The sequence below is a fragment of the Podarcis liolepis genome (genome assembly GCF_965112155.1).
Source record: "Podarcis liolepis genome assembly, chromosome: 16".
In the NCBI taxonomy this organism is placed as follows: domain Eukaryota; kingdom Metazoa; phylum Chordata; class Lepidosauria; order Squamata; family Lacertidae; genus Podarcis; species Podarcis liolepis.
Genome location: NC_139567.1, coordinates 22,592,989 through 22,611,043, shown reverse-complemented (window position 1 = coordinate 22,611,043; position 18,055 = coordinate 22,592,989). Strand labels below are relative to the sequence as shown.

The 18,055-nt window shown below is 43.9% G+C and overlaps 1 protein-coding gene across 4 annotated transcripts in view; it reads right to left on the bottom strand.

The window, feature by feature from the left end:
* GRIK4 (glutamate ionotropic receptor kainate type subunit 4) overlaps nucleotides 1-18,055 on the bottom strand; it is a 462,633-nt gene that overhangs the window by 9,392 nt on the left and 435,186 nt on the right. For 3 of the 4 annotated variants that reach the window (XM_083480954.1, XM_083480952.1, XM_083480953.1), the window contains 5 exons: nucleotides 15,292-15,465; nucleotides 13,275-13,440; nucleotides 10,078-10,303; nucleotides 5,785-5,913; nucleotides 560-678 (listed from right to left, as the gene is read on the bottom strand). In XM_083480954.1, coding sequence (XP_083337080.1) covers nucleotides 560-678; nucleotides 5,785-5,913; nucleotides 10,078-10,303; nucleotides 13,275-13,440; nucleotides 15,292-15,465 — 814 coding nt within the window. The remainder of the gene's footprint in view (nucleotides 1-559; nucleotides 679-5,784; nucleotides 5,914-10,077; nucleotides 10,304-13,274; nucleotides 13,441-15,291; nucleotides 15,466-18,055) is intronic. The other variant, XM_083480955.1, reaches the window with a different exon arrangement.

Below are 18,055 nucleotides of genomic sequence, written 5' to 3'. Positions count from 1 at the left end.
AAATGTGAATACATCAAAATGAATGTGGAATGAGGAGATCAGCAAATAGGTAGTCATCTTGGTTTCTGGCAGTGGTATTCTATGAACTACTATTTTCAATTCTATTCCATCAACTATGAGGGCCGCTTTACATGTTATACGATTTTCTGTACAAAAACTATATTCTCCTGCAGAGTGAAGCCACAGTTAATAATGGAGCTTGGGATATTGGACCGAGAAGGGTGGAGGGGGAAGAGACTGGTGTACAAAATGACCTACACACAGATTACACGCCTGTTCCTACACGAAAGTGCTTTCCATATTCAAAATGTACCACAATGTCTACCACTCACACTGAAATACCCAAGCCATATTTCTTTATGCCCGTATCCAGATTTTTCAGTCTTTCTTATTCCAAGCTCCACCACTACATTTTCATAGGCGACATCACTCACTGAAACAATCAGTCTTATTTAGGATTTTCGGTACATTTGAGAACCCATCAGATTGTTCACTTGGTACCCACACTTGTGAATCACGCTTGATAAAATGTTAGAATGTACACCTCGCGAAGGCTTACCTCAGAGTGTTCAGAGTGTCGGAGGTTCCATAAGAACTCAAGCATTGCCATAAAAATCGCTACGATTAAACCACATATCAGAACCACAAAGATTCCACCTATATTCTCCATTCCTAGGCCTAAAAAGCAAAACAAAGAAAAAATAGGAAGAACAACAATATTAATATGCAGGGATTTTTTTTCAGCTTGAAATCATTTCCGGCACCTCTCAGGTGGCCACCATTGCCATTCTAAGAGAACGAGGGAGGTGTTCATGGTGAATACTGGCATCTGTTTTTCTAGAAAAATAGCACTGTTAATATGTTAGGCAAACTTTTAAGGAACTATTTATTTATTTTATTCATTGGGGTGAATGGGCTGATCTAGCCCTTGGCTGATTGGGATCAGGCATCAAGCTGACCGCTCCAACAGAACCTTACTATTCTGGTTTTACTGTCCAAAAATAGTGACTCAGGTGTTGCCGGAGAGTAAGCATCTGTCTTGGCTCAAACCATTACTCTTTTTGTCTGAATGTGAGCTAGAAGAGACCTAGCTGCACAGGGCAAACTAGGAGCTGTATGTGTCCTGATGAAAGCTCTATCAACAGGTGGATTTAGGGCAGTGCGAGTAGTGTGGTCCAACTGAGGGTGCTTTCTCAAAGCCCGGTAAGTGCTTGCCTGGCTTTGGGAAGGAGGTGTGAAGGCTCTGACAGGGTCCTAGAGTCCTACTCCCTCCTCAAAGCCGGGCAAATGCTTACTGTCCTCTTGGAAGGAGGTAGGAGGGCCCTAAGACCCTGCCAGAGCCTCACACCTCCTTCTCAAAGTCCCTGCTGGGGGCTGCTGGGAGGGCACTAGATGGCCTTGCACGGAGTGGCTTATTATCAAATCCCGCCCCTGCTATTGATGTGAACAAGGGAATAATCCTGCCCTCCATTCAGACATGCTTAGACACACCTGTGTCAAGTGAGCATGGTAACACAGTGCTGCCTTGGACCTAACCTGAAGCTTCAAACATGTGAAACACACAGTGTGAATACAAGAACGCCTTAGTTGTGAGTTTCAAATGGTGCAGTAAGACTGGTGAAGAGTTGGAATGACTCCTGCATCTTCACTGTGATTTAATGGTTGTGGAAAGAGAATGTTAGTTATACTCCCTTGCATATAAAGGGCTATATCCATTGTGCCCTAGTGGTAGCAGATGGGTGAGTTTGAATATTGTGCAACTGAAGACTCCAATGCAACAATTGTACTAGTGGAAACTCGTTGCAGAAGAGATTTAGTTGTTTCTTACTTATTTCATGAAATGTTTACAAAAAACCCTCAAAACATCTGTTGTGCAACAAAAGTTACCAGTAACCTGCTTATGCATTCTGCTGGCACAGAACATTTTGCCAGGGGGGCAAGTATACCACTAAATGACTTTAACTTAGTGCTAGATTGGAATCAACCAAGGTTTGCACAAAAACCTTGAAACTACTAAGCCAACACATGAAATCAGGAAGTAGAAAGATAGCCATAGGGTGTTGGGGGCCCAGCTTCAGCAAGCTACAGTAGGATGAATTTATCTTTGATCCACCCTAAGATCTTTTGATGAAGGGCAGTATATAAATCACAATCATAATAATTACTGATGGACAGATGGTTAAAAGTAAGTGTTCCTTTAAATCATCTGACAAATAATTTTCCACTACAGGTACCTTATGCTTGTGTAGTTGATGGAATAGAGATAATATAAGCTATAAGAGCAGTCAGATAAATTGTTCTCTACATATACCTTGCCTGGGTCAAAGCATTAGACATTTAACAAAGAGAAGCATGTAAATTAAAGAGTAGGAAGATGACAATGGAATTATAACATTTGGTAGAAGTATAGCATGTATTTTGATCTGTGACTATAGTGTACAACTTTGGTTATTTTTTAAAAGTAGGATAGAGAAGATCTAATTTGAGATTTCCACTTCGTTCTTAGCTGTAAATAATGATGGAGGAGTCCTTTCCAGGGCTGCTTTTATTTGAAACAAGAACACAGAACATTTGAAGGGAAATGAATGTAGAGGAAAAATCAACTTGACATATGCTACAGATTGGATCTGAGACATGGCCCCCAAGTGATCAGGTTTCCTCTGTTTCTTTCTACTGCTCTGCCTTCTATCTTTTATTGTTACCTTCAACCTTCATGCAGCTCCTTCAAATGCCATCATTCCACAAACCTGTTGTTCCTCAAGGGAGTGAAAAGAAGGAATTTGAGAGTTTTAAGGCCTACTGTTACTCACTGCAGACCTATCAAATTCTACAGGGCCAACCCAATAGATTCTAGGATCCATTTAAACTTTTGAAATTCTGATTTCCCTTTTCTGTCAATTCATAAGGAAGACAAGGCACCTGCCTCTCATCCACTCCTGTTTGAATAACACTAATCAGCAGGTCATGGTCTGCTGGACTTAAGATAAAAATGGTCATAGCTGAGCGTGTAAGTCTTGGTGAAGATCTAAGCAGGAATGGGGATATCTGTTAAATTTTGGTGTCACTCGGTTTCTCATTCTCCCACTCTTAACTTTACTTCTTCATATTTCCACATCAGTTTACAGACTTATTTATTTTTAAAAGAAGAGTCCTCATGAAAATTTACCAGCATTTTAGTACAAATTTCTCCTACGCTGCCCATTTTTATATGCAGTTCTGCCTAACTGGCACATTTTTGCAATAATGTATTTTGTATGTTATTTTCCCCAGGGCTTTTTTCTAGAAAAAGAGGTGCCGGAACTTGTTGAGCTTTTTCAGGGGGAGCACTCAGCTAAAGTTGTTGAGATTTTTTAAGGGAGAAAACCCCACCAGCACCACCACCACCACCACCCAGCAACGATTGCCGTGCATATTAATAAGCTGGAGAAGTCCATTGCAAAATTCAGAGACATATGAATGACAAAGGATGGCTGTGATTCAGCTCAGACATTATTTCAGAAAGTGCAGATTAGGCAGGTTCATCTTTAAATGTGAACAGAATCAAACATCTCCCCAATCCCTGGATCTAAGCAACACCCCTCTCTCCACCGCTGCTGCTTGTTACTTGGGTCTCAGATGGACTTAACTGTTGATTGAATTGATGACCACGAACCATTTGTTGGCTTGTGCCAAGATTATTGTGTACAACTATTAATCACCTAGGACACTTGTAAAATCTTTCTCTCCCCTCTGGAACAGTAAATCAAAGCATGAGAATCAATGATTTATTGACTTAATCTCCGCACAGCTTTTAGACATAAAGCCTTGCCACCACCCCTTATAAATCATTGACATGTTTTGTTTTATTTTTTAAAGTATAGGGTCATTCCTCTCCATTGTTCTCCACCATCCTTTCAGAAGCACCTCTGGGATGTTCCTGCTGCTCAGTAAATCACACCTGTGTAAGCAGATGTGTTTCCAATAGGGCGGTGTAAGAAAGTAAGACGAGTGTTGTTGGACCAGATCAATCTAGCCCAACATTCTGTTCCAACAGTGGCTGACCGACAAGCAGTGCATGAGCACAACAGAACTCTCATACATAAATACGCACACGCACACAAGTTGGTAGAGCATGAGGGTTTGAGCCCCATGTTGGACAAAGGAGTCCTGCATTGCAGAGGGTTGAACTCGATAACTCTCACAATCCCTTCTAACTCTGGAATCTAATCTCAATGGAAAGAATTTTTGTCCCTGGAAGCAAAAGACTTGACTTCCTGTTCCTCCCATTGTGTACTGTAACAACTGAAAGCATTCGGATTGTGCCAGAACCACTTTGATCCATGCCAAAGATCCATGATCTGCAGTACAATCACAGCTAGGCCTGCTCCTAGTCTCTCTTGTTTGCACTGCAATCAGCCCACCTACTGCTTTTTTTTCTGGCTGGGACTTGTCAAAGCCCGCTTTCTTCCTCTGCACTCCTGACTGAGTGACAGGTCTCTCTATCTCCCTTTTCCGCTTCCCTCCATGTCAGCAGCAACCGTTTCATAATTTATCAGTTTATTTTCGTCCCTTTGAAGCTCAGTTATGTGTTTGAGATGTCAAGATAATGCAATTAGTGTTCCGTCTCCAGAAGTCTGACGCTGGCCAGTCAGGCTCTGGGAAGTGCTTCCATAATGCAATCCTGCCTCTGCAAAAATGGCTGGAATGGCTAGAAATGGTTTAGAGTGAGACATGAAAAGCAAAATCATGTCATCGTTTCAATATGAAATAATATATTCTAATACTCTGACAAAAGAATCAAGGAGATTCTTGTAGATCCCCCTCCCTACATCTTTAAAGATTTCAAACCTTTTCTGGGGGGAGCCGTGGGGGGGGGGATAAGGGAGAAAATACAACCTATTTTAAAACTGTTTCTCAATCCCCCCCCCCATTTTCTCACCTCTGTGTTCAAGATCAGATTGTTCAGGTCATACAGCTTTCAGATGTCTGCTTCTTTCCCTTGCCCTGCATGGATATGTACCCACAAGAAAATGATTTGGCAGATGATGGGCGTGTATTGTTGCCCCGATTGTGTTTCTCCGTCATGCTTGATTTTCTTGCTTCCCCTTTCCTCCCCAGTCTTGCAAGGGTCAAAAAGACCCTTCCTATAGCCAGGAAACCTTTTATTATCCAATGAAAAGAAAACCCGTTCTGCTTGCTGCTGAAGAACAACAACAACTAGCAATTGCTTTGGGCCGGCAACAGCTCCCAGTTGGGCGACATTGGCCTAAAGTCATGTATTTTACGGTGATTTGCATAACATTTCCGGAAGGTCTCGCCCTTGAGCTCCAGAGTTTTATTATTACTCTGTCACTTGCCCTCCCACTTCTAACCATTTTTAGCTTTGGACCATTAGCCAACAACCTCTTCTGATGAACTCCCATTGTTGTTTTTAAAGGACTCAGGATCTGGACAGCATCCCCAGAGTGATCTATTTTCTGATGCCGATGCAGTGGCCATTCATTAGAAACCCGTTTGCCCTCTGCTTGCTTCCAATATTTGTCATTTGGCTCTTTTCCGCTCTCTTTGCCCCGGGCAAAAATACACAGTGTGAGAGGCACAGCAGCAGCCAGTGTTTCGGCTTTCTCCTCTCATTATTAAAGAAAGAGATCTCAAACCAGGAGGACTCTAAAATCCTTGAGCTGGAAAGGTGACACAGCCCTGGAGTCTGCAGTCGCTCTCGTTGGTAATAACGACCCCATCCCTGTACATCTTCATTAAGGAACACAGACTGGAGGGAGGAAGAGAGACAGCTGTAAGTTTTACCTTTTGCTCGATGGTCCTCCTCTTTGGGGCACTGCCCTCCCGCCCACCACTTCCGTTTCAAGATTTCCAAGCGGTTGTTCTCCTGCAGCTGGAGAATGGCCAAGTCAAACTCGTCGCGGAAAAGAGAACCTGCAAAGCCAAGAAGGCCCTTTTCAAAGGGGAGCCGATAATGTGCCTGTTTCTTTCGAGTTTCTTTTTAAAATGCATAATTTACTTGCAGAGTTGACATTTGCAAGGCTATCCCTAAACTTTGCATTGCTTTCAGCCTTAAAAAACACACCAAGCAAACACTTCAGAAAACCTGGACTGCGGAGAGCCAGTTGCAAATCCACTCATAGCTTGCAACAGAAGATTGGGTAGCATTAAGAAATACCCATCTGGAAGCAGTCCCAAACTCTGTGAATGCAATCTCTGAAAACATCATGAACTGAAGAGCAGTGCTTCTGCTCCTGTATGCTTCTGTCTCCTTGAGAATCCTACTTACGTTCGATGAGGAAAACTATCAACCACTCATATTCTAGAGAGGGACGGGTATTTACTCATTACATACTGCTGTGTGCTTTGTGTTCCCATTCCCGCTTCCTCGTTAGGAAAGCAGGGAATAGGTAGACATGTACTGTTTTTCCATAATAACCACAAGAAACATGATTTCTTATCTCTTAGAGGCCCAAAGAGAATTCTGCAGTGAGCAAGGACATCACGTCCCCCGACTTAGCACTGTGGATTACGGTATCCAATTCAATTGAAAACTCTCTTTAGGGCTGTTAATTCCCATGTAGGAGTGGGCTCCTGTACATTCACCAACTTGTCAAGGACTAAGAACAGGATTTACTAGACATGATCGCAGCAAGACGTGTTTTCGGTTTGTTAAAATATAGGTTGCTGCTGAGCAAATATAAAAATGGGAAGATGGGGAGAGATGAAGGGAAATTTAGTGTGGGGAAGAGTGGGCCAAAGGGGGATCGCTGAACCGCACCTCAACTCAAGTTGTTTCCCCTCCCTCCGGCAACTCCTCCCAGCTGTTTCCCTCCTGGCCTAAGAAGGTGCCTTTTACCAAGCCAGACACATTGTTCTGTTTAGCTTGCTATTGTCCACACTGACTGGCAGCAGCCTTCCAGAGCTTCAGAAAAGCCACTTCTGCCCTACAGAGGAGGTGGGGTTGCAGGCTTCACGGCCCCAGCCCCGTGCGATTGGGGGGATTTCCGGCCGCATCACACCCTGGCCAGCCAATCAGCTGGCTCTGGGGGGTGGACTGCCCTATTTAAGGCAGGACGCAGCTGGGGATCTCACTCTTTCCCCACCTGCCAGCTGTTCCTGCTTTTCTCCACCCTCACGCCCTATAAGGTTTCCGTTCCTTGACCTTGCTATGGACCTTGGTTGGTTGCTGTTGAGGGGCCTGGTAGGAATTTTTCTGAATGGGATCAATTTCTGAATACCTGGGAGTGTCAGCTGATGCGTAACAGAATACAGTTAGGGTAAATTGGCACCAGCCTACCTTGTAGCAAATCGTCACAACTTTCTTGGTATTGGTGGTTAGGCATTGGTATTGCTTCGTAGTTGGAAGAGGGGAGGAATTGCCATCACCTGCCCCGCATATTGAAGGGTAGTCCGATAAAGGACTCTGGGGGCGTGGCCCTGTCTGAAGCCTATGGAGGTGTGGGCCTAAGGCGTGCCCCCGAGCGGTGACCCTGAGGAGTTCCTAGTTGATGTGCATCAGCAGGACTCCCCCTACTGGTGGTTAACCCTTCCTGGATATCTAGTGGGCAGGATATAGTTGGTTAGGACCAATGCCTAAGCCAATACCTCTCATCACCTGTAACCAATAAAGTTGTGGCCTTAATTAGCCCATTAATAATAATATTAATTGTTAATAATTGTGTCGTGTGTCTTTATTTCCACTGGGGGTGGGGGGACTCGCCATGCAATGGGTCATCTTCCCCATCCCTTGTGGGGCATGCTAGAGATTGAATCTGGGACCTTCAGCATGCAAAACTAGCACCTTCCCAAAGGAAGAAAGTCCCACATGGAGAAAAATGGCTGGAGGAAAGGGTTTTTTTGGGGGGGTGGGTCGGTGGAGGAATCAGGTAAATGGACCAGTATCCCTTCCTGCCCACTCCTTTCCCCCATGGAATTGCCCCCGCTTTAACCCTCCTCCTTTATTTGTTCAGTGGCAATCCACATTCCAACACCTGGATTGTGCAGTTGCCATATCTAGTTAGGTGCTCAGCAGGCCCAGCTTCCTCCACCACAGAGCTGTGACAGTGCTGAAGTTGTGTGATGCAGCTGTCAGAAAAAAGGATGCTTGCGCTCTTTCGGTGCCGCAGCAAGGTGAAGACAGATCTGCTAACTTCCTTCTTGACACAAAGCTCTTGAAGGAACAAGACTCCCTCCAGAGCAGGAAGTGGAACTTTGCTCATCTCATGGCGAAAGCATCTCGTCCATACCCATTCCAAAGCAGCCATAGTCACCTCTTGGGTTCATCCTCATGCTTTTATCACACAGAGCTTTTCAGTTTTCAATTGCAATTCTGACAAAGCCCTTAAATGAGCCATTTTCGGACATGGGTCACATCCACGCCATTCATTTACAGCACATCCTCACCCACCCTGCAAAGAATCCTGGGAATAGTAGTTTGTTAAGGGTGGTAGCTCTGCGAAGGGGCAAACTACAGTTCCCAGCATTCTTTGTGGGGGGGGTTGGGGGGGTTGCAATGTGCTTTCAATGTATGGTGTGAAAGTGCCCAATGGCAAGAGACCCTGCTCGTCGTCAGGTGTAGCAAACAATTGATTCAACCCCCACTTCTGTTACTACGCCCCTCCCAATTCCATTCAGTTTTTTTCTCTGCTAAATCAGAATTCTACCACCTCCATTACTGTCCACGGAGCAGATAAAAAGGAATCCCAGGATAAAACTGATCTGCTCTGCAGCATGGGAAAATTCTGAATGGGATCAATTTCTGAATACCTGGGAGTGTCAGCTGATCTTCAGCATACCACACACACATGATGCGTAACAGAATACAGTTAGGGTAATTTAACACAGAAGGAGAGGTTAAGTTTAAGGTTCACCAAACTGTTGACTTAACTTTGCTTTGGGGACATGAGTCTTAATGTGCAACACTGGCAACCAGGGCTGGAAGAGGGATCTGCTTTTAAAAGATTTAAAGAGGAGATTTGGCAATTCTGCCCTGTTCAATACTTGCCCACACCGAACTGCCTCTTGCATCAAACATCTACTTATATTTAAGGGTTTTTTTAAATAAAAAGCCTAACTATATGCAATATTTTTTGCCATATATATGTGCATAATACCTATAAAAGAGCATATTTTATAAGTAGCAATATATACCTATTCTATACAGTTATATGCATATTTTTAGGTGCCGGTTACTTTAGGAAACCTGGAGTATGTATTCACGTAATATGCCTATTATGACTTTAATAATACACATAATATATACAAAAATTAACCCATCACTTTAGCAGAACTGGTGGTGGTGGGGAACCCCACTCTTTGACTTCTCATAAAGATCAAGCTGTGATACAGGAATTAGAGACAGAAAAATCTGAAGATAAGCTCGACAAAGATTTTCAGACGATTCCATTCCTACTGGCAACCAATAGGATCCCTCTGGTGTGATATCTTTGTACTACTCTGTGCCGTTGCACAAGTTCCATACATTTCATTGAATCTGAACTGGGAAATGTTTGGGTAGATTGTGACCCATTAAACTTAAATTGTTGAAGCTCAGTCAGAAAATTAGGAATGGGAAAAGAATAAAGAGCAGCTCTAGCTGTCTTTGAAGCTGTAGGTGGCCTTTGGATGTTGTATTTTTAAGTTCTTTAAAGCATGAGTTCCCTCTTTTCATCCCTGCCCTTGCTGCTTGCTATTTTCAATCGTGTTTCTTACTAATCAACTTGGGAAAACATAGAACAGCTGCTTAAAAGATAACCAAGCAGGTAGCATTATGGAGAGCCCAAAAGGACCTAATGTATCATCTGCAGGTTCCCCAAATGACCTCTAGTGAAGATTTTCCTTCTCCCTCCAGCCTGAATCTAGTCTGAACAAAGTGTAAATAATGTAAGCAGAGTCAATGGACTATTTCTAAACCTTTCATCTAGGTTGCCACCCAGATGAATGCATTCATCAGGCAATGGTTTATTTGAAGCCCAGTGACATACGGGAGGGCTGCAAAAATTATCTGGCTTCCTGTTCCGAAGCTCTTTTAGCCTATTCATGCCCTAATCCTCCACAGACAGCCCAAAATAGCTAGAATTTTGCTTCACTGCCTACCGACTGGCATGCCAATCCCGTAGCCCTTGGTGTCCAGAAGGCCCCCGACCTGCGTGAGGTTGCAATTGCGCTGGCGATAATACTCGTTCATGGTGGACTCCAGGAGGAAGGCATAGTTGGAGTTGAGCACGCGTGCGATCCCTTCCTCTGTGCTCTTGACAAAGACACTCGGCTGCTTGGAGTACATGTAATTCCACATCCGCTGGTATGTCTGGTACCGAGAATTCTGAAAAACAAAGAAAGAGAAGCCACAATTCAATGAGAATCCCGCTCCGGGATCAACATATTGGCCTGCAATGTTCAGAATATCCGAATATCCCAGTTATCAGAATATCAGTTATGTATTTCATGTACATATTCAAAGCAGTGTGTAACTGATTGCAAACCAGAAGTCATTAAAACAAGCTAATTGAAAGAGCAACAACACTGCAATTACTGAGAGTGATACTAAAAGGCAGCAACAGAACAATGAAGGCAAGGCTAGTTAAAATTCAAAAATAGAATAAAATAAGGAAAAAATATTGAGAGCACACATAAAGGCAGGAAGAAATGAGGCCCCTCTGAATCTTCCTAGTGTAGGAATTTCACAGCTATGGAGCTACTACAAAAAAAAGGCCCTGCACCTGATATCTACCAAGCATAAGGCCAGTGGAGGTGGACCTGAGGCCATGGGCCTCTGCAGCTGATTGAAGTCTCAGGCAGGTTCATTTGGGTAAAGGTACCAAGTTTTCATGTAACTTGGTTCCATATTAGTAAGGGCCTTAGTGGCCAATACAGGAACTTTAAAGTTTGGAAATCTAACCTTGGAAATATAACCTAAATCTTGGAAATCTAACCTTTAAATATGGTCATCAATCAGTTAGAACCTGGGCATGAGGGCAAACAAACATTGCTCAGTTGTTTTATCAGATGCAAGTGATCAAGCCTTAAGCCTACCTCGAGGCCATAACATCTGATCTGGAGGACCTATTACTTACGGTAACTGCAGGTGTTTGGAGGCTGCTTAGAGTGGCTCATTAGCAAGTTGAGAGCATTCTCCACATGGCTCAGAGCTAATTTGTGGCACTCGAAAAATGTTTGGAGCCAAACGTCAGCGCCAGATTCCAATCCTGGAACAGATTGCCTCTCTGCAATACCTCAGCCATAGAACATCTCAGAGAGAGTATCCAACATGGATACCATATCTTTATTAGGACCCAGTAGAATGTCATGAAATAATGAGAGTTCTTCTTCATGACATTTAGGGTGGTCCTAATTACGTTACTGTGACTTTTGGATATTTTTCTATCAGACCAATAAAACTTCCGTGAATGTTGTTGGTTTCCCACCTCTCTACCTGGTCCTCAGTTTCTAAATAATGGAGAACTTGGGATTGAGCACCACACTTGCAGTTTTGTCAAAACAACCCTTTCTGAAACACAAGTTGCAAACATTGTACGGCTTTGGTTCAGCTAAAAACAAAGTGAGAAAAGCTCTCTCTCCACTCTGGCACTTCAACGTTTAATAAATAATTCCTGCTCAGAACTGTGCACCATGGAAGTTCTGCACAGGTATTAACTCATTCATGTCTACCTGCTTCTCCATCGGCAAGGCAGCCTCATCTTTGGAAGGTGGATCATAACATAGCTGAAAAGAGCTTTGAGCACCCTGTTGCCTTGAGCTTGTCCATGAGAAACCCAGCTTCAGAGGGATCCCCAGTCTCTGAGGGATTATCCATACTTCCTCTTGTCCCACTGCTTCCCCCCCCGGGGGAAACTGCTCTTTAGTGCCCAGTCAGAGCAAAAGACAAGTTGGGTTTTTCTCGGGATTGATCTTTGCTCCGATTTAGCACTTAAGAGTGGCACTTCTGGAACAAACAGAAGTGCGGATGAGTCCGGAGTCTCTCCAACCAGCTTTTCCATCCCTTTCCACTCATTCTTACTGCATGGCTCTCTGTGGCTCTCGCTGGCTGTCTACACTCTAACACTGCTTTCTTTTTTAATAGCACTGCATATATGCACAGTGTGGTCTACTGTTTGGAATGTTGGGTGAGGAATTGAAGGCCAATGTTCAGATCCTTGCTCAGCTGTAGAGGTGACTGTGTGACTTCCATAGAGGAAGAATAGTATAAACATGCCATAAATAATCCCCTCGCTAATGTTATTAAATCTGAGTCATTGGGAAAGATGATTGATATTTGTTCTTTAATATAACAGAACTTACTGACATTTCTATGGGCCTGTTGGAAGGTCTTAGACTCACCTGGAAGAAGGACCTACAACTGAAAATAGATGGTTGTAAGTGGAATGCAATATGGATGGGCGCCTAATTCCTTTAAATCAGCCTCAGTTTATATAAGGCTTGTTGGTGTGGGGGACATTTTCCCACTTATGGTGAGAAAGCTCTCTGGCATCCAAATTTGGGTCTGATGTTTTTGAAGAAATGTAAGAAATAAACAAATACTCCATTCAAGCCTTCCCATAAGTTGCTCTTTTGAACTTGTGGGATGGTCAAACAGCAATTTTTAAGTCTAAGGAACTTCTTATATGCACGCTGGTTGCAGTGAAAACTTGTTTGGCTCAGAAATGGACAATGCTACAGGACTTAAACCTCTCCTTGTAGCATAAGAATATGTGGGCTCCTGCTACTGCAGAGAAAACAACTCACAAATGGTGTGTTTCTATGGGTAAGGAAGACCTGGAACATTTGTGGGGGTTTTTTGTGGGATTTAATTACATACATGTCAAATCCAGACATACAAAACTCTCTTCCTCCACCCAGTCACAAAATCTGGCTTTCATGATGTGTTTTGCTGCTTTTATTTTTCTGCATCATTTGCTCTCTATTTAGTTGGGAAATGCAAACTCTTGACTGTTCCTTCGTTTTGTAACTTTGATTATGTCTTTTTGTTTGTCTGTATTTCTATTTTACATTAATAATAAAACTACTATGCAATCCCCTGTAACTCTGCCTTCCCCTGGGAGGACTATACTTAATATTTTATTTTCTGAGTGCTTGAGTCAGCTTTCAGTAAGACAGCGCAGGGGTTATAAAGAGCACTGAAGCCTTGTTAAACTGAAGTACCTGTGCATGTGATGCATATTAGGGTAAAAGATTCTGTAGCAACAACTAGATGGGGATCTGCGGTACCACAGGCATTTAGCTCTGATGGATAAAAGGCTCATGCCTTCCTCACTATCAACACAGCAAAAGCTTACCTGGAAAAAAGTCATGCTGGAACCTCCGTGGATTGTGCCGTACTCTATCGCCGTCTGGTCTGCAAGGTCGTCTACTGATTCTATGGGCACATCCATGCGCTGCACGGTGAGGAAGGCTGCCAGGTTGGCTGTGTAGGAAGAGATGATGATCAAAGTGAAGGCCCACCTGCAGGGACAAGAAAAAGGAGGCAAAAGACAAATGGACATCTCCACACTTTGTCTATATCCGAGAGCTACTTCCCCTTTCTCCTGAGGGGGAAAAAAACCCATGGGACTCAGCTACATTAGTCAAGAAACAGCATTTTGAATGCATTATAAACATGTAACACCAGATGGTGCCAGAGAACAAAAAAAAAATCTAAGCAATTTTTCATAGCGTGTTTCCCCCCCTTTTGTTATAACGATTTAATTTCTGACTTATTTAATTTCTGACTTGTTTTTTTCCTGCGTGTAACTCCATCCTTGGTTTTGAAAGATGCTGAACATTCACAGTTCTGTGGAAAGCTCCACTGTGCCATGCTCAAGTAAATGAAAAGAATGTTGGTTTAAAGGAGAAGAAGCCAGATTCTGCTCAGTTGTGGAATAATGAGAGGTGCACACAACCTGGAATTGATGGAGGCCTCCAAGAGGAAGCAACAAAGCATCTTGCAGCACCTTCAAGACTGACAACTATTCCACAATAAATTTTTCAGGGCTGGAGCCAATGCTCCACAAGCTCCACAAACTTAGGAGTAGAGTTTGAGGATGTTCTGGGGGCTGCAGGGGAAAGGAGAGAAGGATGAAGTTGCATTGCACAAGTGGAACTTGTTGTCTGGGTAGAAGGGCAGTGCTGGATGCAACCCTCAGTCTTTAAGGTCCCACAAGACTCTCTGCCATTTTCGCTGCAGGAGATTAATGCAAACCCTCTATAAATGGTTGCTTCCAAATTTAGTTCTTGGAGGAACCACTATATTCCCTCCTACCCATCTCTCTTTCAGTTTTCTTTCTATGGGACAGATGATGTAACAACAAATCAAGGTAGGATTGGCCCTTTTGTGCTTATAATCAGGACTGCAAATATTCTGTATCTAAAAACACAAATGTTACAATAAGGAAATTCATATTCTGAAATCACAATCATGCAGAAAAAAAGTTTATTTTTTATCTAAAAATTCTGCAGAGTGAGCTTGCACAGGTGGAGCTGGTGGTTTTCCTCCCTATCTTGCTACCCCCCATGTCCATGAAAACTGGCTGGGGGGGGCAGTAGTGCATGATTTGTGCTTGCACAGTTGGCTTTTGAGGACCAAACTATTTTTCTGTTTCCAATAATTATGTTTTGGTTTGGTTTTTAATCAAGGAGGCAGATCTTGAATGTAGGCATTTGGAAAATATGGAGACAATGTAGTTGAAAGGAATGGAACGGTGGGTGAAAGTGCATGGAGGCAGAGGGTACTATGGTCAGCAGAGTCGAGAGATTGGGCATCCTAGCCAAAAAAACCAAGCACTGTTCAGAACTGAAAATATCCATCTTTTTCTCAAAACAACTCCCTTGTTTCTGAGTCATCGTGCCTAATGCATTTTCAAGATTCAGAGTGCAACCCAGACAACGAGATGGAAAAAACATGTTTCCTACTAGCATAGTCAACTTCTGGATGGGTGTAATACACATAAGTCTTGTTTATTGTTTTGGAAATGGATGGTGCTACTTGAAAGGCAAAAAGCTTGAAGGATTCTGGAAGAGGGATTGACTTATCCACAGGGAAACCTAATATGCAAGACATCTCCAAATGTACCTGTCACACGAAGATACGGATTGGTTACTGTAAGAACAGGATACTGGACCACATGGGCCCTTGGCCTGACCCAACTGCGCTCATCTTATGTTCTTATTCAGAGTCCCATCAGTGCATCATGGCCTGTACATTACCCATCTTCTATTCTACCACAAGTTACAAAAAGAGTTTGTGGGAAACCATCCAAGTTGGTGAAGCTACAGCAAACGATTACAGCGCAAAAGATTACCTCTGTGATTTCTTACCAGACTCCACTGACGCAGCGTGTGGACAGAGCCCGAGGAGCGATGGTCGATCCTTGCTGCATGAACCCACCAACAGGGAACCACAGGCTGTTGCCAAGAGAGTACTGATTAACGAGCAGGTTGCATCTCCCTTGGGAGCAGGGGTGGGGGCTGTACCACTCGTAGGGCGTCAATCTACGGCATTGAAACATAACACATCCAATTACACTGGAGTGCAAACACTGGGAAGGAAGCAATCATCAAAGGCCTAACTCTCCTGGAGGCAGGATTTCTCCGTTATTTTACTGACAACTGGTACCAGGGGGGGTCTTGCAATGCAAGGCAGCTGATGGGGCTTAAGTGCGCTTTATAAGATTACAATCAGCTTGAAACCAAGAAAGGGCACACAACAGACAGCTTATGCATTGCTTGTGCCTTCATCGTCGCTTCATTCACTTCCTCCAGGTTTTGTTGTTCCATGCTCAAAACGGGAATTTACCTACTCCCGATTCCAGTCCCGGTTCCAGGTTTTGGATGACTTTCAGATATGATGCTATCAGTGGGGTTCCTTCTCTGAACACACCCACAACATCTTTCTCACCAATGTTGCCAGTGCCCATTGGCTTTCATCTGTCTCCAGGCCAAACCTCACCGCCCAACAGAAGTGGAGGATGTGATGTGCAGAGGCTACCATTTGCTAACTCAGAGAGGGCAGGTGAACAGGCAGCAACAGCAAGGAGGAGCAGTAGGCTCCAGAGATTGGCAGAATTACCGCTTCTGAGTCATGTGCTCAATGCTACGGACCTCTGATGCCAGCCCTGCTCTCCCTAATTCAGTTCTTTGGGATTAGAAGCTGCAACTGGGAGCATCTTCCCTGGACTGGCCTTGCCCACCCAAGCTGGCCACTGGATGCTCCTGGAAAGGGATCTCCTTTCTTAGCAGCAAGGCTTTCCTGGCTCTGGTGCATTCCTGTTTCCTTTGGCCTTGCTTTTTGGTCTGCTTTGTTCTTGGCTCCAACTACTGACCTACTCCATCTTCTGAATCCTGCTTATTCCCACAGCTCTGATTCCCTCTCTCCTCTCTGAGCTTCTGGCTCATGACTCCTCTCAGATGGCTGCCTACAACCCAGCGCTGACAACACCAGATATTAAATTTAGGGAAAGTCCCTTGAAACAGCACACAAAGTATCCATTTCAGTGTGTGTGTGTGTGTGTGTGTGTGTGTGTGTACACACAGGGTGACACCCTGCTCACAGGCTGTTTCCATGCACATTTTGTGTTTGTGTGTAAGGTGTTGGAGGAGACTCTTGAGAGTCCCATGGACTGCAAGAAGATCAAACCTCTCCATTCTTAAGGAAATCAGCCCTGAGTGCTCACTGGAAGGACAGATCCTGAAGCTGAGGCTCCAATACTTTGGCCACCTCATGAGAAGAGAAGTCTCCCTGAAAAAGACCCTGATGCTGGGAAAGATGGAGGGCACAAGGAGAAGGGGACGACAGAGGACGAGATGGTTGGACGGTGTTCTCAAAGCTACCAACATGAGTTTGACCAAACTGCGGGAGACAGTGGAAGACAGGAGTGCCTGGCGTGCTCTGGTCCATGGGGTCACAAAGAGTCGGACGCGACTAAACAACCAAACAACAACAAGGTCTGAGAAGACCTCTGTGCGTGCAACTGAAGGGGCAGAGGAATCTGCATGTTTGGTGACCTGAGAAAAGCAGGACAGCTCTAGGTCAGGTGTGTGACCATGCATGCATGTGGCAGAGTGAGGTGTGGGAAAATCTATTGATTTCTGTTTCTCTCAGTTTCTTCCCCCCTCCCCCCCCCCGGTCTTAAGACGAGTTATTCATATTTCCACAACTTTTTGCACTTTACTTTAAAAAAAACCTCATGAAAATTCAACAGTATTTTACTGTCAATTTTTGCAAAGCGATTTCACCTAACAAAATTCCTTTATATGTCATTTTCACTCATGTATGCAATTTTATGCACCCTTTGCCTGAGTTATTTCCTTTTTTTTAGCACACAGTGCTTGACTGGAGAACTGCATTGCAAAATTCAAAGAACTGCATTGCAAAAATTCAGAGGAGTATGACTTCTGAAGGCCGGCTGACATAATGCCAGTGATCTGATTCATGCTCATGATAAGTGTTTCATAAGTCTATGTAAATATGTGTGGAGTCAAGCGGGGGTGGGTAGGGGACTGGATGAGAAATAGGAGCATGATATCTCTTGTGGGAGCTGTGCAAAGGGCTCAATCTGGGTGTGTTTTTTTTAGTTACCTGGGTCAGAGAGGAAGGGGCACTTTTACTTAGCTTTTTAAAAACAAACCTCCAGGTATTTGATTTTTTTAAAAAAATGTTTTAATTCAATAGTTGCTTGCAGGGTACAGCAGCTGCAAGACTGCTCCTCCCCAGCAAACACTTGCAAGAGCCCCTCACACTTGCAAAGGAATATGTGTTCATGGAGGCATCGCCTCCATTTAGGTGGATGTGGAAGGCTTTATAAAACAGTTTAGGCCAGCAACATTACAGTGGTACCTCAGGTTACAGATGCTTCAGGTTACAGACTCCACTAACCCAGAAATAGTACCTCAGGTTAAGAACTTTGCTTCAGGATGAGAACAGAAATTGTGCTCCGGCGGCGTGGGGCAGTGGGAGGCCCCATTAACTAAAGTAGTACCTCAGATTAAGAGCAGTTTCAGGTTAAGAACGGACCTCTGGAACGAATTAAGTTCTTAACCCGAGGTACCACTGTATTCTGTAATGTCCTTGCTGTTAATAGAA